The sequence below is a fragment of the Panulirus ornatus genome, chromosome 30 (assembly GCF_036320965.1).
Source record: "Panulirus ornatus isolate Po-2019 chromosome 30, ASM3632096v1, whole genome shotgun sequence".
NCBI classification, from domain to species: Eukaryota; Metazoa; Arthropoda; class Malacostraca; order Decapoda; family Palinuridae; genus Panulirus; species Panulirus ornatus.
In genome coordinates, this window is record NC_092253.1 from 22,212,006 (window position 1) to 22,234,165 (window position 22,160).

The 22,160-nt window shown below is 39.8% G+C and overlaps 1 protein-coding gene across 10 annotated transcripts in view; it reads left to right on the forward strand.

The window, feature by feature from the left end:
• Lrch (Leucine-rich-repeats and calponin homology domain protein) overlaps window positions 1-22,160 on the forward strand; it is a 313,181-nt gene that overhangs the window by 287,180 nt on the left and 3,841 nt on the right. For 3 of the 10 annotated variants that reach the window (XM_071679924.1, XM_071679925.1, XM_071679926.1), the window contains one exon: window positions 181-10,639. The exons of 4 other annotated variants lie outside the window; for them this stretch is intronic. In XM_071679924.1, the coding sequence (XP_071536025.1) occupies window positions 181-498 (318 nt within the window). In that variant the 3' untranslated portion in view covers window positions 499-10,639. Of the gene's footprint in view, window positions 1-180; window positions 10,645-22,160 lie in introns of those variants that run through there. 3 more of the 10 variants (XM_071679929.1, XM_071679930.1, XM_071679933.1) reach the window with 2 other exon arrangements.

Below are 22,160 nucleotides of genomic sequence, written 5' to 3' on the forward strand. Positions count from 1 at the left end.
ATGTGTGAAATTACTTTGTGTAGCTAAAGCATGATTAGTGAGGACTGGAACAAAACAGTCAAGTAAACTATACTTTATTCCTCATTGGTGACTGGGGAACTAGGCAGATGAGGGAACCGCCACTTGAGCTTGTGGTACAGTTTCCCTCCGTCTTACTCCGGCGTTGGTGTCTCTTTACAGGCGTGCGTGTGTGCATGCGACGATATCGTAACCCAATTTGACCCTGAGCGTGTGCTAACAACTGTCCGCTCCCTTGTCAACCCCTCTGAGTCCCTGTTATTAACCAAGTCCAATGGCGTGGTTCTGGATCCTTCTGACCCTCATGCCCCTCAGATGGCCACCTTAGAGGAACCCCAGACCTCCCAATGGGACAACAGGACTGCAGTACTTTTACAGCCCTTCCAGGCAGCCGACCAACATTTTTTGTCCAATGCGCTGCTGTGTATTTTCCTGGCCACTCTTGTGTTACTGTATTGGTACCCACCCCCTGATGAATAGACCCACAACCTTTTCCTAACATACATACCTCTACACACAAACTGCTAATATTAACAGCTATGATGTACAGGACTAATTGGTCTATTTTGGAGGAGTATGTATTAGGCCTTGCTTCATTTCAGCTGCTGTGATGCACTTAATAACTTTTAGGTTTACAGTGTTCTAAGTTGTACATAAAGGAAAAAGGAGCTGTACTTGCTTTTTTGGTATCATCGTTTTCCATCTTCTTGAATGCTAGCGCACTTACATTTACATGATGTTTAATCTTCTGAAGGTGTACAACTCATGGGTAAACAGGAATTAAAAAATGCAGTATTTCTATGTTTCGGAGATAGATTTTCACATAATTTATTGACATATTCTCAATATTTGCATTGTATTATACTTAGGGCACCTACTGGAAGAGTTCTGTTTTTTGAAATGATGTTATGAGTTTGATTATTTTATTGCCATATTTTTATTCGGTTGGATGCAAAAGTATGATTTTTATGTTACTGGAAAAGAAAATGGCATCAGTTACTGGATATATATAAACCTTAGCCTTAATTGTGCCCACTGGACATATTCACACATATAGGAAGTTATGCGATAACACTGTAATCAGTGTTAATGCTCTATTTAGGATAATATTTGCGTTCTTTAATAAATCCAATTTGAATATTGGTTTGAAATTTTAGTGTTTTAGTTGTTAGATTTTTCTCTTTTGTCTTTTATCATACATATATAGTTAGAAAGAGGAGAATTTTGTTTGAGATATTACCCACAAAACCACTTAATTACCATTTAAAAGGTGCTCTCTTTATAACATAAATGATATGGAACTAAGCTTATTTGGAGAATCATAGAAAAAGTGAATAACAAAATTTTTTTGTGTACAGAAAAATATGCTGATAGAAATATTTAATAAAGTAAGGTTAGGGATCCTGGAAAAAGTTTCTGTATATGGGGAAAAAGTACACAAGAGCTAGTTAATGAACTATTGCTAAGTTTTTAAGATAACAGGACATTACTCTTAACTTTTCAAAAACTATGGTTTCCCTTTAAAGTATCTTGAGGATTATGTGGCTGAAGAGATTGTGTTTGGATGCCTGTCCACTGACTTGAATTTGAAGGGGATCAAGAAACTTTGTTTCTTAAGAAATTTAGATGATGAACGGGTTAAATTGTATTGAATAGATTTTTGGAAGAAAGTTGGTTGTTTACATAATTCTGATAGCGTTATGATATCTTTGAGTTGCACCTTCTCTCTACAGATTCCATATCTGTATGACAGTGTCACACAAAGTTGAGGAGTAAGAGAGGGTGAATAAATAAGTCAGACTGCTTTTGATGGAATTATCAAGAAGAAAAAGGAAGGAAAAGTCTTTTAGAAATGTGTGAGCACTGCTCCATGCAGATCAATTTTCTTTACCACTTGAGTATCTTCTTTGAGTATATGTACATTTGAAGCCTGAACAGAATCTGAAGATATCTTGAGTCACACTTAGCTGCTTCAATAATTTAGTTTCTTAGAATGATTAGATGTTGAATTAAGGTCTTCCCAAAGGAATTGGGTTTGCCTTCCCATTTACCAACATGTGGGGTTGAGACTCTGTAACTCAGTTCTGAATCCCACTATGCTGTGTGCATTTCATCCAACACATGGGAAATGAATAGAGTTTGGTGATGAATGGAGAAATAGATTCTGTAAGACTTAAAGAGCTGATCAGTAGAGTCTTCAAAGAAAAGAGTGAAGAAGTGTTGTAGAGAGAAACAGGATGAACTTGTATTTTGGAAGCAGGGTATTTATCACCTGATTTCACATACCTTACCTTGAGATGTTGACCTCGTTTGAAATGAGGGAAAAAGTTAAAGTAAGAAGAGAAACAAAACACACCAGTGAGGAAAAATGTTATTTGAAGGAAGTGACAGAGTGTTGAATTGAGATATCTGTATGTGAATGAATAATATTTGTTAAAAGATCACTTATGTAGAGAAGGAAGAGGAGAGGAGACAAAACAATGTTGAGCAACACCATTGCTTATAGGATAGAGAGAAATCATTAATCATTCATTGCTTATGATAATGAACCATTTGAAAAGAAATTGAAGAATGTTTACAGAGCAAAGATGAAAAGCTTAGGCAGGAAAATTGAGATACCAGGCAGTTGTGACTAACCCTTTCAGAAGGTTTGGAAATATCAAGGGCATACAATAAAAGATTTAATGAATTTCTTAATGAGAAAAGGAAAAGATATGACTCAGAATAGAATTAGTGCAGCCAGTAGATCTCATCCAAGAAGCCACTGCTTTTTTGATTAGAGGAACAACCAAGATTAAAGGCATTTGAATAGACCTCTTGAAAAATGGCTCTGAGACTTTAGATGTAGAATGATAAATTGAAGGATTAAAGCAAGCTCCCTTATTCAGGATGGCTTGAACCAGTTCATTTCTTATAAGGAGGGAAAAGTTATCTTTTTCAGGTTTAGGAAACAAGAGATACTATCTGATTCATATGCTTTACCTGTTGTAAAAGAGGGATTACTCTGGAGACCTTATGAGTAGATCATAATGGAAGGGTCATAGGATGAGGTGATGTAAATCTGGAGGACAAGGTATGTCAGAATCATCCATAATACACTGAGAAGTGAAGCAAGACTCAAAGAGTGTGTTGTGGCTTTATGTGTACGAGACAGCTGAAGAGTTATCCTTTGTGAAAAGCGGAGGAAAGGTGAATTTGCAGAAATTCGATATAATCCAGGTTAAGGGGACAGTTACATGACTGTGATCTGATCTCAAATAGAGTAAACTTTGTTGCACCAGATTTGAGAGTTTGGGATGACAAGGAGATAGTGTTTGTTAGGAGTTTGGTTGTCATAATCAGAATACAACAAATGTCTGAGTTATTCCAGATAGATGGAAAAAGAGAGGAATTCAGCAGTTCCTTATGATGTATGTTTAGTCATTTGTACAGAGAAGCTCAGTAAGGGATTAAGGGGATTGCATGGCCATGTGTCATGAAGTGGAACAAGTGAAGAAAAAAGATAAATTGCATAATATGAAAGACATGAGTGAACAGGATTCATAGTCAGGGGTTTTAAGGTCCAAGAGGCACAAGATATGCATGCTTGTTACAGTAGGTGTTTACTTCCCTCATGAAGCTTAAACTGAGATCCAGAATATTGTTGGAGGTAAGAAAATATTAAGTGGAAATACTAAGAGGTAAGTTTGAATGGAGAAAAACTGGAGGAAGTGAAGTGTTTTAGATATCTGGAAGTGGATTTGGCAGCGGATGGAACCTTGGAAGTGGAAGTGAATCATAGGGTAGGGGAGGGGGCAAAAGTTCTGGGAGCATTGAAGAATGTGTGGAAGTTGAGAACATTATCTCGGAAAGCAAAAATGGGTATGTTTGAAGGAATAGTGGTTCCAACAATGTTATATGGTTGCGTGGCATGGGCTATGGATAGAGTTGTGTGGAGGAAGGTGGATGTGCTGGAAATGAGATGTTTGAGGACATGTGGTGTGAGGTGGTTTGATCGAGTAAGTAATGATAAGGTAAGAGAGATGTGTGGTAATAAAAAGAGTTTGGTTGAGAGAGCAGAAGAGGGTGTTTTGAAATGGTTTGGTCACATGGAGAGAATGAGTGAGGAAAGATTGACAAAGAGGATGTATGTGTCAGAGGTGGAGGGAATGAGGAGAAGTGGGAGACCAAATTGGAGGTGGAAAGATGGAGTGAAAAAGATTTTGAGTGACCGGGGCCTGAACATGCAGGAGGGTGAAAGGCATGCAAGGAATAGAGTGAATTGGAACAATGTGGTATACTGGGGTTGACGTGCTGTCAATGGATTGAACCAGGGCATGTGAAGCATCTGGGGTAAACCATGGAAAGTTGTGTGGGGCCTGGATGTGGAAAGGGAGCTGTGGTTTCGGTGCATTATTACATGACAGCTAGAGACTGAGTGTGAACGAATGTGGCCTTTGTTGTCTTTTCCTAGCACTACCTCGCACACATGAGGGGGAGGGGAGTTGTTATTTCATGTGTGGCGGGGTGGCGATTGGAATGAATAAAGGCAGACAGTATGAACTATGTACATGTGTAAATATGTATATGTCTGTGTGTGTATATATATGTATACGTTGAGATGTATAGGTATGTATATTTGTGTGTGTGGACGTGTATGTATATACATGTGTATGTGGGTGGGTTGGGCCATTCCTTTGTCTGTTTCCTTGCGCTACCTCACTAATGTAGGAGACAGCGACAAAGCAAAATAAAAAAGATTACTAAGAGAAGTAAAAGTTAAGAGAATTGGATGCTGATTAGTGCTCTACACATGCAGAATTATGTGAAAGCCTTGAATGTTAGCAAAATGAATGGTGAGAAAGGAAGCTTTCGCAAAAGTCATGGTCTTTATTGGAGCAGAGAATATTGCTGTTTGAGTCCACCCTCTCTTTGTCATCAGATAAGGCCCAGAGATACTTAAGACTTCATGCAACATGTATTTGGGGGTCATACATATGGGATGCTACATGATGTGTAGGTGCTATGTAAAAGATGAAAGAGGAAATGAGGGAAAGCACAGGGAGTGTACATTGTACATGCAGATGAAAATGGAATAAATGCCCTATCCTCTATACAACGCATGTAAGCACAGGAGATTTATGTAAGGCTGTACAGTAACATTGTTCATTTATTAGCAGGTTGTATAGTTTTACTGTTCAGAATGTGAAGAGAATTGCACTGGAACCACCAATTGTACACCAGTACACTTGGTATTAGTGGTTAGTTGATGTCTGGCTGGCTGTACTACTACTTTTACACACACACACACAAATATTTTCTTATGCTGACAATTCCACACTAAACACTTGATCTCATTTTTCATACCCAAATTACTCTGATATTCATTCTCTTCCACACAGGGAACACATCTCTCTTAATTCAGACCTGCACAGTACTTTGGAAAGAGGATGCAGAAACATAGTTAAATATAACTGCTAAAATGCAGTTTCTGCATATATATTTTTTTTAATGTCCTTATTTCCCTCTGTTCATTTTCAAAACACCACAATTGATCCCTGCAATAACATAAACATATTAGTTTTAACCATATCTTCAACTTTATCCTGGAAACCCTACAGAATGAACTTTACAAAATCTGTTTCCCAAAGACTCGGGCGTCCTGATTATTTCTTTTGTGGACAGCTTTTTCATGTCTTCAAGGGTCTTATTCTTATACTTGCTTGCCTTCATCCATTCCTAACGTTACCCTGCCCCATAGGAAACATCATTGCTACCTCTTGCTTCAGTGAGGTAGCGCTAGGAAAACAGACAAAAAAGGCCACATTCGTTCACATTCAGTCTCTAGCTGTCATGTGTAATGCACCAAAGTCATAGCTCCCCATTCACATCCACACCCCACAGACCTTTCTATAGTTTACCCCAGACGTTTCACATGCCCTGTTTCAGTCCATTGACAGCACATTGGCTCTGGTATACCACATCATTCCAATTCACTCTACATCTTGCACGCCTTTCACCCTCCTGATGTTCAGGCCCCGATTGCTCAAAATCTTTTTCACTCCATCCTTCCACCTCCAGTTTGGTCTCCCACTTCTCCTTCTTCTTTCCTCCTCTGACACATATATCCTCTTTGTCAGTGGGCTGAACCTGGGCATGTAAAGCATCTGGAGTAAACCATGGAAAGTTCTGTGGGGCCTGGTTGTGCATAGGCTGCACAGGCCTTTCCAAGGTTTACCCTTGACAATGCACATACCCTGGTTCAGTCCATGTACAGCACCTCAAACACTATATACCACATCATTCTAATTCATTCTATCCCATGCTTACCTTTCACCCTCTTGCATGTTGTGGCCCTGATCGCTCAAAATTTTTTTGTTTCTGTCCTTCCATTTCCCACTTGGTACCCACCCATTCTCCTTGTTCCTTCCACTTCTGATACAGATATCCTCTTTATCAATTTTTCCTCACTCATTCTCGCCATATGTCCATACCATTTCAGCACACCCTCATCAGCTCCCTCAATCACACGCTTTTTATTACCACATCTTTCTCTTACGCTTTCATTAATTACTCAGTCAAACCATCTCATACCGCATATTGTCCTCAATCATTTCATTTCCAGCACATCCACCCTCCTCTGTACAGCCTTATCTGTAGTCCGTGCCTCACATTTATGTCATATTGTTTGGACCTCTATACCTTCAAACATACCTCTGTTTGCCCTCCCAGATAGTGATCTTTCATTCCACACACTCTTCAATGCTCCCGGAAGCCTTGCCCCCTCATGACTCACTTCCACTTCCATGGTTTCATTGCTGACACATCCACTCCCAGGAATCTAAAACACTTCACTTCCTCCAATTTTTCTCGATTCAGAGTCACACCCCAACTAACCCATCCCTGAACCCTGCTAAATCAAATAACCTTGCTTTTATTCACATTTACTCTCAACCCCCTCTTTTCACATTTCCAAACTCAGTCGCCAACTAATGCAGTTTCTTACTCGAATATGTCTGTATTACTTTACAAAAGAAGGAACAAAGGAGAGGACACCATCCATCTGTACAGCAATGACAGGAAGTAGTTGGCCAATTTCATAACAGGCCAACAAGCCATAGTCACTCAGAATGGCTTCACCTCAAGCTTTAAAACTCTTCAGTAGAATTCCCCAAGGAGCAGCTCCTTCTCTAACCCCTTCTCTAACCCTCTTCAGTCTCTTCCAGCATAAACTCCCATTACTATCCACAGACCACAACATGAAGGTCCTCTCATATGGAAAAACCACACAGTCACAACACCCTGACAACACAGTGTTGACAACAAACATGCAGCACTACAGAGCAAAAATGAAACATGAATTATCCAGAACAGAACGTCAGCATCTCCACATGGTTCACCATGACGGAATGTGTGCAGCTCCAAAGAAGTCTTCAGTCACCCTTTTAACCTTAGGCAGACTCAAAACCAGTTCACATTCTTCAGTCACCATGAAAGGACAGTCACTCATACTGAACAAAGCACCACCTATTCCAGGCATGATATACGACACACGTTGCATTCACTCCTCACAGTAACATCAGCACAAAGCATGCCACAAATTAAATGCCCTCAGAAAAGTAGTGGCACCGGAATTGGACAAGATAAAAAAATCCATTAGCATTCTCCACAAACAGATCATGTGCGCCACTCTAATTTATGCCTCACCTGCCTGATCTTCTAGATCTTCCCTGTGAGAAGCAGATATGACCGAGCTATAAAGTACTCAGAACAATCACTTTTAGCTGGGGGTAGGGAATATGTAAGCAGAGAGGTTGCTGAAGTGTTAGGCAGGGGTAGGCTATTTATATCCATACTGAAATGACCCACCAAACACCAAACAACTGCCTTTCCAGGAAAGCTCACTCTTACAAACCATCTGGAGAATCCATCTGAAACCATTTTCCTTAGACAGAAAGAAGTCGCACTTTCTTATATATTCTCTGGACAGCACCCATCCCTACATTACTACATATGCTTATTCAGCACTTCCTAGAGCCCATCTTGGCCCATGATGCAATTGTCATAATGAAGACCCCAAACACTTACTGCTCAGATGCCCCATACTCTCCTTACACAGATACTCAACATCACTATACTATGACTGTTCAGTAGATTTGGCTGGCTTCCTGAGTGCTGCAGGTGTTTCATAAAGATAGGAGGGACTCCTGGGACAGGAGCCGACTAAGGGAGGTTGGAGTGTGGGGCTAGAAATCTTCCCTTCCAACTTTCCATTCCAAAAGAAGGAAAAGGTGAAAGAGTCAAATGAGGATCCTTCATCCTCTAAGGCTATGTCATCTTTTCCAGACACTACCCTCTTCAAATGGGAAATAGTGAACACGTGCAGTGTCCACAAAATAATTCTTCTACTTATCCATACATTTTCAAAACCCTGTCACACATTTTATTATTTTGTCATCTCTTCTTTGGCTTTGATTACCATCTGCAGATGTCTGGGCATGGAATTGGCAAGGTTCCCTAAAGTATTTTAGGACGAACTTTTGAGTCCATAGGGATCTTGATATCCTGTATGAAGTGAGGCACTTATGAGAAGTTACAGGCAGCAGCCACCTGATCATGCCTTCTGAGCACCCAGAGTATCTAGAAGTCTCACTTTTACCTACATTTTATTGCCTCCAGGCAAGAATTCAGTCTCTTTCCTCATTAGAAAGGTAAGAGCCAATCATCTTGAAGCAGAGGTAGAAGAAATACAATGCCCAAAAGCAAAATTCCAAAAATGAAGTGTCGCCTGGAAGAGTTAGGAAAGAACATCCTTCCATCAAGATAGCCTAAGACAAACTGATGTGAGTGTTTGGTGCTCTCACCATTAGAAACACTAGTCTCAGCGACCATATGTATGATTATTCCACCTGAGAACGTCATATGATTGAAATGGTCAAAATAATCTACTCTGGAAAATAATGTTCGACTCACTTGTACCAAATAATCAGCAAAGTAACCGCTAATCATTTTAATATCTGTTAGAGACTGGTTCTCACTACTTTCAAGTTGTTCTGCAGAGAATTGTGATGAAGTTCAAGGAGGGAGAGGGTGGGGCAGCAGGATCCTCTTTCTCTCCTAAATCTTCTTTTTCTGCCATAGCTAGTAGGGAACCATTCTTTGTTTTGTTTTGTTAGTTTAAAGGGAAAACACATCCAAAGATAGGTGCTGTGAATACTACATTTTCCTATTACACTGCCCATTCATACTGCAAATGGAATCAGTTACTACTCTGGACATTTTAAGGCTACATTCAGGGTTTAGATCATTGTCAGTAAGAATTACTCTTCCTTATCATAACAGGGTTTGAAGATTTTTACTTTTTTATTCTTTGACAGGCAGAAGCATTTTAAGTTAGAGATCCAAATTATGTTACAGTGAGGTTTAGCCTTCAAGTGAATGAATTTGTTCATATATAATTTTAAGTCTAAATAGAATATAAATAATTTTAGATATAGTGAAATTCCAGTAAGTGAGCTGCTGATATGCAGGGACTGGGTGTACCTTGTTTCTTAAATAATACATATGCCACTATCACACCAGTTTTCAAAAGAAAAATTCTGTGGAAAGCACATTGACAGAAAAATGTTTAAGTCAGTCTTCCTCTTACAGTACTTACAACATCATGTTGCACGAGTAACTGGCCTGTTAATTCTTCTGATGAAGCCTTCATGAATTCAGTTATTGTTGGTTTATTTGGTTTGATATCTTGATGGAGAAAGCTGCATAGGTCATAAAGTTGTAGCACAAATATAGATGTAAGAGGAAAGGAAATATACCTCTTAGTCTGGCAAGTAATGCCATTTATTGAGCAGAAATTTAACTTCATATTTTGCAGCAGTGGCATGACATGACATAGTATGTGTGAGCTATTGTCCACAAGTAAAATGGTATGCTAAGAGACATTAGGGGTGCAATTTCATTTTTTCCAAGTATTACAATATCACTTGGAAATGGGCCCAAAATTGTCAATATATTGGTGGTGACTTTTAGCCATTGCAGATGTAGACTGTAGTCTTTTATAATTCATTCCTCCTGCTGATTTATGGAATCACTTCATGTAGCAATCATTAATCTTTTTATTCATCAGATGTACTGCTTTTCAAAATTTTAACCAGATGATCTTTGCAAAACCTTGTGGTGTGTAAACACCATAACATAACCAGAGAGGTGAACTCTCTCAGACCTACAACTGTGCTGATTCTCTTCCCCTGCTCTGACACTCAACATAAGTTTTATCCTTTCTTATTACAATCAGGAATATACCCTCCTGCTGTTACGTAAAATACACAGCTTATGAAACCATATGCAGAACACAGCTGTATCCTCAGCTGCATTTCTAAAGATCCATACTCGTAAAACCATCGACATGTCAGTCTCACTGACATCAAAATTTCTTAGTAAATACATGCCCATCGTGGACCTACAGACACAATGACACAGACACCAATTCTTTTAATAAACCTTCTTCCTTAGGAACTTGGGTATTAATGTCGAGATGCACATCTAGACATTGCATCATGTGCCGTTTTTAAACAATTGATGTATGTAAATATTCTTATGTAAATAAAACTTGTGCCTGTGCTTTGGCTGTATATATATATATATATATATATATATATATATATATATATATATATATATATATTTATTATACTTTGTCGTCTCCCGCGTTAGTGAGGTAGCACAAGGAAACAGACGAAAGAATGGCCCAACCCACCCACGTACACATGTATATACATACATGTCCACGCACGCACATATACATACCTATACATTTCAACGTATACATATATATACATACACAGACATATACATATATACACATGAACATAAGTCATACTTGCTGACTTTATTAATTCCCGTCGGCACCCTGCCACACATGAAATGACACCCCCCTCCCCCCACATGTGTGTGAGGTAGTGCTAGGAAAAGACAACAAATGCTACATTCGTTCACACTCAGTCTCTAGCTGTCTTGTATAATGCACTGAAACCACAGCTCCCTTTACACATCTAGGCCCCACAAAACTTTCCATGGTTTACCCCAGACGCTTCTCATGCCCTGGTTCAGTCCATTGACAGCACATTGACCCCAGTATACCACATTGTTCCAATTCACTCTATTCCTTTCACGCCTTTCACCCTTCTGCATGTTCAGGCCCCAATCGCTCAAAATCTTTTTCACTCCACCCTTCCACCTCCAGTTTGGTCTCCTACTTCTCGTTCCCTCCACCTCTGACACATGTACCCTCTTTGTCAATCTTTCCTATTTTATTCTCTCCATGTGACTAAGCGATTTCAATTCACCCACTTCTGCTTTCTCAAACCACACACTTTTTATTACCACACATCTCTCTTACCCTTTCATTACTTCCTCGATCAAACCACCTTGCACCACATATTGTCATCAAACATCTCACTTCCAACACATCCACCCTCCTCCGCACAACTCTATCTATAGCCTTACCCTGCAACCATGTAACATTGTTGGAACCGCTATTCCTTCAAATGTACCCATTTTTGCTTTCCAAGATAATGTTCTCGCCTTCCACACATTTGTCATCGCTCCCAGAACTTTCGTCCCTCCCTCACCCTGTGACTTGCTTCCACTTCTATGGTTCCATCTGCTGCCAAATCCACTCCCAAATATCTAAAACACTTCGCTTCCTCCAGTTTTTCTCCATTCAAACTTACCTTCCAATTGACTTGTCCCTCAGCCCTACTGCACCTAATAACCTTGCTCTTATTCACATTTACTCTCAGCTTTCTTCTTTCACACACTTTACCAAACTCAGTCAAAAGCTTCTGCAGTTTCTCATCCAAATCAGCCACCAGCACTATATCATTAGTGGACAACTGACTCACTTCCCAAGCCCTCTCATCCACAACAGACTCACTTCCCAAGCCCTCTCATCCACAACAGATTGCATACTTGCCCCTCTCTCCAAAACTCTTGCATTCACCTCCCTAACAACCCCATCGATGAACAAATTAACAACCATGGAGACATCACACACCCCTCCTGCAAACCGACATTCACTGGGAACCAATCACTTTCCTCTCTTCCTACTCGCACATTTGCCTTACATCCTTGATAAAAACTTTTCACTGCTTCTAGCAACTTACCTCCCATACCATATACTCTTAATACCTTCCACAGAGCATCTCTGTCAACTGTATCGTATGCCTTCTCCAGATCCATAAACATTACATACGAATCTGTGTTTTTCTAAGTATTTCTCACATACACCCTTCAAAGCAGACGCCTGATCCACACATCCTCTACTACTTCTGAAACCACATTGCTCTTCCCCAATCTGATGCTCTGTACATGCCTTGACCCTCTCGCTCTATACCCTCCCATATAATTTCCCAGAAATACTCGACAAGCTTATACCTCTGTAATTTGAACACTCACCTTTATCCCTTTTGCCTTTGTACAATGGCACTGTGCATGCATTTCGCCAATACTCGGGCACCTCACTATGGGCCATACATACAATGAATATTTTCACCAACCAGTCAACAACACAGTCACCCCCTTTTTTGATAAATTTCGCTGCAATACCATCAAAATAATGTTGTAAAGTCTCAGTATATTTAGCAATTACACATTCTTACATTTTGCCATTCTTCTCTTATTCTTTTCTTTCTTTATAATTCCTATATTCTTTTTTTCATTTTTATATTATTATACTTTGTCGCTGTCTCCTGCATTAGCGAGGTAGTGTAAGGAAACAGATAAAAGAAAGGCTTAACCCACCCACATACACATGTATATACAGACACGTCTACACACGCACATATACATACCTATACATTTCAACGTATATATATATATATACATACAAAGACAAATTATATGGGAGGGTATTGATTGAGAGGGTGAAGGCATGTACAGAGCATCAGATTAGGGAAGAGCAGTGTGGTTTCAGAAGTGGTAGAGGATGTGTGGATCAGGTGTTTGCTTTGAAGAATGTATGTGAGAAATACTTAGAAAAGCAAATGGATTTGTATGTAGCATTTATGGATCTGGAGAAGGCATATGATAGAGTTGATAGAGATGCTCTGTGGAAGGTATTAAGAATATATGGTGTGGGAGGCAAGTTGTTAGAAGCAGTGAAAAGTTTTTATCGAGGATGTAAGGCATGTGTACGTATAGGAAGAGAGGAAAGTGATTGGTTCTCAGTGAATGTAGGTTTGCGGCAGGGGTGTGTGATGTCTCCATGGTTGTTTAATTTGTTTATGGATGGGGTTGTTAGGGAGGTGAATGCAAGAGTTTTGGAAAGAGGGGCAAGTATGAAGTCTGTTGGGGATGAGAGAGCTTGGGAAGTGAGTCAGTTGTGTTCGCTGATGATACAGCGCTGGTGGCTGATTCATGTGAGAAACTACAGAAGCTGGTGACTGGGTTTGGTAAAGTGTGTGAAAGAAGAAAGTTAAGAGTAAATGTGAATAAGAGCAAGGTTATTAGGTACAGTAGGGTTGAGGGTCAAGTCAACTGGGAGGTGAGTTTGAATGGAGAAAAACTGGAGGAAGTGAAGTGTTTTAGATATCCGGGAGTGGATCTGGCAGCGGATGGAACCATGGAAGCGGAAGTGGATCATAGGGTGGGGGAGGGGGCGAAAATTCTGGGAGCCTTGAAGAATGTGTGGAAGTCGAGAACATTATCTTGGAGAGCAAAAATGGGTATGTTTGAAGGAATAGTGGTTCCAACAATGTTGTATGGTTGCGAGGCGTGGACTATGGATAGAGTTGTGCGCAGGAGGATGGATGTGCTGGAAATGAGATGTTTGAGGACAATGTGTGGTGTGAGGTGGTTTGATCGAGTAAGTAACGTAAGGGTAAGAGAGATGTGTGGAAATAAAAAGAGCGTGGTTTAGAGAGCAGAAGAGGGTGTTTTGAAATGGTTTGGTCACATGGAGAGAATGAGTGAGGAAAGATTGACCAAGAGGATATATGTGTCAGAGGTGGAGGGAACGAGGAGAAGAGGGAGACCAAATTGGAGGTGGAAAGATGGAGTGAAAAAGATTTTGTGTGATCGGGGCCTGAACATGCAGGAGGGTGAAAGGAGGGCAAGGAATAGAGTGATTTGGAGCGATGTGGTATACCGGGGTTGACGTGCTGTCAGTGGATTGAATCAGGGCATGTGAAGCGTCTGGGGTAAACCATGGAAAGCTGTGTAGGTATGTATATTTGCGTGTGTGGACATATGTATATACATGTGTATGGGGGTGGGTTGGGCCATTTCTTTCGTCTGTTTCCTTGCGCTACCTCGCAAACGCGGGAGACAGCGACAAAGAAAAAAAAAAAAAAAAAAAAAAAAAGACATATACACATATACACATGTATATAATTCATACTTGCTGACTTTATTCATTCCTGTCGCCACCCCACCACACATGAAATGACATCTCCCTCCCCTCGCATACGCGCGAGGTAGCACTAGGAAAAGACAACAAAGGCCACATTCGTTCACACTCAGTCTCTAGCTGTCATGTATAATGCACTGAAACCATAGCTCCCTTTCCACATCCAGGCCCCACAAAACTTCCCATGGTTTGAATGGAGAAAAACTGGAGGAAGTGAAGCGTTTTAGATATTTGGGAGTGGATTTGGCTGAGGATGGAAGCGGAAGCGAATCATAGGGTGAGGGAGGCGGCAAAAGTTCTGGAGGCATTGAAAAATGTGTGGAAGTTGAGAATGTTATCTTGGAAAGCAAAAATGGGTATGTTTGAAGGAATAGTGGTTCCAACAATGTTATGTGGCTGCGAGGCATGGGCTATAGATAGAGTTGTGTGGAGGAGGGGGGATGTGCTGGAAATGAGATATTTGAGGACAATATGTGGTGTGAGGTGGTTTGATCGAGTAAGTAATGAAAGGGTAAGAATGATATTTATTTTATTATTTATTTTGCTTTGTCGCTGTCTCCCACGTTAGCGAGGTAGCACAAGGAAACAGACAAAAGAATGGCCCAACCCACCCACATACACATGTATATACATACATGTCCACACACGCAAATATACATACCTATACAACTCAATGTACACATATATATACACACACAGACATATACGTATATACACATGTACATAATTCATACTGTCTGCCTTTATGTATTCCCATCGCCACCCCGCCACACATGGAATAACAACCTCCTCCCTCCTCATGTGTGCGAGGTAGTGCTAGGAAAAGACAACAAAGGCCCCATTCGTTCACACTCAGTCTCTAGCTGTCATGTAATAATGCACCGAAACCACAGCTCCCTTTCCACATCCAGGTCCCACACAACTTTCCATGGTTTACCCCAGACGCTTCACATGCCCTGGTTCAATCCATTGACAGCACGTTGACCCCAGTATACCACATTGTTCCAATTCACTCTATTCCATGCACGCCTTTTACCCTCCTGCATGTTCAGGCCCCGATCACTCAAAATCTTTTTCACTCCATCTTTCCACCTCCAATTTGGTCTCCCACTTCTCGTTCCCTCCACCTCTGACACATATATCCTCTTGGTCAATCTTTCCTCACTCATTCTCTCCATGTGACCAAACCATTTCAAAACACCCTCTTCTGCTCTCTCAACCACACTCTTTTTATTTCCACACATCTCTCTTACCCTTACATTACTTACTTGATCAAACCACCTCACACCACATATTGTCCTCAAACATCTCATTTCCAGCACATCCACCCTTCTGCGCACAACTCTATCCATAGCCCACACCTCGCAACCATACAACATTGTTGGAACCACTATTCCTTCAAACATACTCATTTTTGCTTTCCATGATAATGTTCTCGACTTCCAAACATTCTTCAAGGCTCCCAGAATTTTCGCCTCCTCCCCACCCTATGATTCACTTCCGCTTCCATGGTTCCATCCGCTGCCAGATCCACTCCCAGATATCTAAAACACTTCACTTCCTCCAGTTTTTCTCCATTCAAACTTACCTCCCAATCGACTTGACCCTCAACCCTACTGTACCTAATAACCTTGCTCTTATTCACATTTACTCTTAACTTCTTTCACACACTTTACCAAACGCAGTCACCAGCTTCTGCAGTTTCTCACATGAATCAGCCACCAGTGCTGTATCATCAGCGAACAACAACTGACTCACTTCCCAAGCTCTCTCATCCACAACGGACTGCATACTTGCCCCTCTTTCCAAAACTCTTGCATTCACCTCCCTAACAACCCCATCCATAAACAAATTAAACAACCATGGAGACATCACACACCCCTGCCGCAAACCTACATTCACTGAGAACCAATCACTTTCCTCTCTTCCTATACGTACACATGCCTTACATCCTCGATAAAAACTTTTCACTGCTTGTAACAACTTGCCGCCCATACCATATATTCTTAATACCTTCCACAGAGCATCTCTATCAACTCTAACATATGCCTTCTCCAGATCCATAAATGCTACATACAAATCCATTTGCTTTTCTAAGTATTTCTCACATACATTCTTCAAAGCAAACACCTGATCCACACATCCTCTACCACTTCTGAAACCACACTGCTCCTCCCCAATCTGATGCTCTGTACATGCCTTCACCCTCTCAACCAATGCCCTCCCATATAATTTACCAGGAATACTCAACAAACTTATACCTCTGTAATTTGAGCACTCACTCTTATCCCCTTTGCCTTTGTACAATGGCACTATGCAAGCATTCCGCCAATCCTCAGGCACCTCACCATGAATCATACATACATTGAATAACCTTACCAACCAGTCAACAATACAATCACCCCCTTTTTCAATAAATTCCACTGCAATACCATCCAAACCTGCTGCCTTGCCGGCTTCCATCTTCCGCAAAGCTTTTACTACCTCTTCTCTGTTTACCAAATCATTTTCCCTAACCCTCTCACTTTGCACACCACCTCGACCAAAACACCCTATATCTGCCGCTCTATCATCAAACTCATTCAACAAACCTTCAAAATACTCACTCCATCTCCTTCTCACATCACCACTACTTGTTATCACCTCCCCATTAGCCTCCTTTCACTGAGGTTCCCATTTGCTCCCTTGTCTTACGCACTTTATTTACCTCCTTCCAAAACATCTTTTTATTCTCCCTAAAATTTAATGATACTCTCTCACCCCAACTCTCATTTGCCCTCATTTTTACCATTTTTACCTCTTGCACCCTTCTCTTGACCTCCTGCCTCTATCTTTTATACATCTCCCACTCATTTGCATTTTTTCCCTGCAAAAATCGTTCAAATACCTCTCTCTTCTCTTTCACTAACAATCTTACTTCTTCATCCCACCACTCACTACCCTTTCTAATCAATCCACGTCCCACGCTTCTCATGCCACAAGCATCTTTTGCACAAGCCATCACTGCTTCCCTAAATACATCCCATTCCTCCCCCACTCCCTTTACCTCCTTTGTTCTCACCTTTTTCCATTCTGTACTCAGTCTCTCCTGGTACCCCCTCACACAAGTCTCCTTCCCAAGCTCACCCACTCTCACCACTGTAAGAAAGATGTGTGGTAATAAAAAGAGTGTGGTTGAGAGAGCAGAAGAGGGTGTTTTTAAATGGTTTGGTCACATGGAGAGAATGAGTGAGGAAAGATTGACAAAGAGGATATATGTGTCAGAGGTGGAGGGAACGAGGAGAAGTGGGAGACCAAATTGGAGGTGGAAAGATGGAGTGAAAAAGATTTTGAGTGATCAGGGTCTGAACATGCGGGAGGGTGAAAGGTGTGCAAGGAATAGAGTGAATTGGAACATTGTGGTATACCAGGGTCGACATGCTGTCAATGGATTGAACCAGGGCATGTGAAATGTCTGGGGTAAACGATGGAAGGTTTTGTGGGGCCTGGATGTGGAAAGGGAGCTGTGGTTTCGGTGCATTATACATGACAGCTAGAGACTGAGTGTGAACGAATGTGGCCTTTGTTGTCTTTTTCTAGCACTACCTTGCACACATACGGGGGGAGGGGGTTGTCATTTCATGTGTGGCGGGGTGGCGACGGGAATGAATAAGGGCAGACAGGATTCCCCGCAGGACTCGGGAGATGATGTGATATTGTATGTGCAGAGTGCAGGGTAGTTAAGTAGTGGATGAGTTTGAATGTTTGGAATTGAAGTTTAGTCAAGGATGGTAATGAGAAAGTTGAAGCTGAAAATACAGTCACACAAGTGAGAAAAATTGGAGTTGCATTGAAAACTCTAGAGAGTCAAAATGGAAAAAAAAAAGTGTAATGTGTAAGAAGCTTGTGCAAAGGAATGCTTATCCCAACACTGTTTGGATGTGAAATACAAATGTGTATAGCTTAGGATTGGTAAGAAATAAGAGCACTAGAGATGGATAACTTGCATATTACAGATGAAATTTGTGGGGATAAAAATGGAAAAATAGATGTGACGGTCATGTGGTGTGAAATCATGAGAAAGGCACAAGGATGAAAGTCTTTTGGGATGGTATGAGCATGGAAAATGTATGGCAGAAGTAACAAGAAAGATAGGTAAACCTTGGAAGAGGTGGATGGATTTAGTGAGAAATTTGATTTTGGGCTTGGGTTACTTTTGGTGGTGTTAAAGGATTAAAGGCACTGGAAGCATTTTGTCTAAGAAAGTGGTTTGAATGGACCTCAGTTTCAATTGACATATTGACTTAGTCTGTAGATTTTAAAAAGTATGAAGTGCTTTTCAAGCATGGAAATCCATGTTTCATTTTAACACACAGAAAATGAGCAAATGATAAAATAAAAGGAGGGTTAGTAATGTTGCAGAGGCTGTGCTTACCTGGTCTGCCCCACTGAATTAGGAATTGAATGATGAAAGATAGAAAATCAGAGATGATCTATATATAGATGTGAATGGAAGTTTCAGAGAGTGGAAGGTGGCACTGCAAGCCAATTCTAGGGAATTGCCTTCTGTTTACCATCCAATTGGAATGGAGTTTGAGATCTCATTTTTGTAAATTTATTCTCAACAAGGTGCATGGCTGTATGTACTTAATCTACTCTGTGTAAATGGAGTTGGAGTAGATGACAGAAAATCACAAAAACCTTGGTAAGTGTAGACAGACCAGAAAATATGATCTACAGGTCAGAAATGAATGGAACAAGGGGCAGGGAGAGGCCAAGGAGCAGATTTGAAGGATGGATCAAACAAGAGTTTGGGCTTCTGGGGAGTGTGTGAAAGTTAGAGGTGTGAATGGGAAAGAATGAAATGGATTGATTTGGTATGTGGGGAGGCAATGTACTGTTTATAAACTGAACCAGTGCATGTGGAGTGATTAAGGCAAACCATATAGCAGTCTTTGGGGCTTGTTTGTGGATGGTAGGCTCTGGTATAGGTACATTATATGTGATAACTTGAAAGTGGATATTTGCAAATATCCCCACTGTTTGTTGCTGTTCCCACCTGTTGCTGAGGCAAGAGAAGCAGTTATGCATGAAAAAAATTAAGTAACCATTGCATCAAAAACAGGTAAAATGTTCTGAATTTTGGATGTATGTGTGCTTGCAGTGGGGAAACTAGTAAATAATTAAAAAACTACTGCGTGAAGTAACTAGTGTTTTCTTAATCAGTTTCATGGATGAAAGTATGTTGAGGAAAATTGAATTAAAGTGTTGAAGGGGATAGAAAGTCACTGCTCTTTCTATTACTTACTCATTGGTAAAAGGAAAGGGGTATTATTGGAATTTTACTTTGATCACAAACAAGATATATGTATGAAAAACATCAGTATGATTATTATCAGCTAAAGTAGTTGCTTACAATGTTTTCTCAATATAGTTCTCATTATGTGAAATTGTACACTTCCCACTTGAGAAAGATTTACTTACCCTGGGGAATTGGTATAAAGCTAACTGGTTCATGGCATGCATGGCTTAACGTTACCCAATTTGCCCAAAGGATTACTCTCAGGTTTCATTGGGATTGAACTCAGATCACTGTCCCTTGAAAAGATATTCCTTTTTTCTTGCTTATTATAAAAAAACAACTGACACTGCAAAACAGAGATTTTGGTAATTCTCGTAAGGATGGAAAGACTAAATGATTTGCATCATCTTGCTAAGCAGACTTCATTAACCCTTTCAGTGTGTAAGTTTTCTTCAAACCTACCTCTGGTGCACAAAAAAGAAAAAAAAATTATTATTATTTTCTAAAGACAGTTATTCCTAGTTTATGAAAAATAGATTGTGCACCAGATTGGCTAATAATAGTTATGAAGTTACAGTTACCAACATTTCATTGCTTTATTTATGTATATGATTAGGTGCAGAAAAACTAACAAAACCATTTTTTTTTTTTTTTTTGGTCTTATGAATGAAGGTACGATAAGCATTTGTAATTTAGGATAAATGGACTATTTATTGGATTGGACAGTCTTTAGTGAGGGCAGTGGGGGTACAGAAATGGATGGCACTGGTAGTGGAAGGAACCACACACATGGGAAGTCCCTAAAAAGGCTCACAGCTGCTTACCAGTTCACTAGATTGTTACTGAGGCCTCCAGGCAACTTCAATGACTTTGTTTGGGCTACCATGGATAGTGAACCAACAGAGGCTGCATTGCATGCAGAATTCAACCTGTGGTGGGAAAATAAGTTTGTAGACTGTCATTCATAGCACCTTGCTTTGTAACAGTAGGATGATGTCCATAGCACTGTAAGGGTTAATGGCATCCATTTATGTTTTCCACAAGAAAAACTAAGCTTTAAATATTTGCAAGGGTAACAAAATTCCTTTGTGCTTTTATCTAGTACATTTACAGCACATAGTTTTGTGAATATCAGTTGACTAAGTTATATTTTACTGTACCAGTTGCTGTAACCATTCATTTACATACAAGTTGCATGTATATTCTAAATGGTTAAGTTTAATGTTGTAGTTTTCTACAAGTTACTTGCAACAAATGCAAACATGTTAAAAAGTTTGTCATTTATGTAGACATGTCTACACCCTTGGACAAACATTAGGGAACATTGATTTAGTCTTGGTACATATATGGTTGGAGCTGCACAAAACCTTCCTCTGTCTCTGCCATTTGAACCAGAGGACTTAATACAGCTTCAATCAGATGTGTTTCAGTACTTTTTGATCTTCATATGCACATATCCTTAAGTGTACCTAAAATTGGATAAATGTACTTCATGCACGTATCCAAGCAGTTTTTCATGCGAGTTGTTTCTCATTATTTTTCAAACTTTGAGCGAGCAATAAGAGTTGCCGTTGCTTTTTCTGATTATTTTGTCAGATATAGGATACAGAGAATTAAGATGATAGGCAGAAGGAGGTCTCTAGTTTGCAGATTTATTACTCTACACTCAAGATCAAAACAAAAATTAATTTATGTACAAGATAATAATAATCACTTAGAGTGCAAAATACACAGCAACTGAAATGCAGTAAGTGGTAATTTGTAGTCATTTATTGGTCTAATCATCAAGGGTAATTACTGTCCTGATATGGGTGTACTATGTATTGATTTAATCAAAGTTGTTTTATTTTAAACATTCCATTAGATTTGTAAGGTAATTCTAGTATATTATTTCAGATTTATTTAGTTAATATATATTTTTATGTTGTGTACATGATGAGCTAGACTTTGCAGAAAAAGAACCAAGCAGGCATAAGGATAAATTGGCAGTAAATGGTGAAATACTATACAATAAACTGTATGAGTAAAGAGTATATGCAATATAAATGCCATATTTCAATCTAATTTCAGTAATTAATTCTGAATGCTGATGTAATTTTGTGATTAAAAAGTAGTAGTAAATGCTATATCAAGATTATTTTAGAATACAGCTGATTGTGACCAATAATTGAATATGTAGTTTCTTACAAAGTTTTACTTAACTGATTTCTTATATGCTTAACCCTGAACAGAGCTTCTTATATGAATTATTGCAAGCTTTAGCTCTCCTTTTAAGTAGCATTTCCAAACTACACAACTGCCTTTGTGTCGTCTCTCTGAAAATATGTGTGGTATACAGTAGAAGTATGAAAATTATGAGCTCTGTTTCTGCACAATATTAGATGAAATATTTCCATGTGTTATTGATTCCTGCTTTTAGCTTTTATTGACCTAATTAGCTTTGCTTTAAAGCAAATCAAACTGGGATGGAAC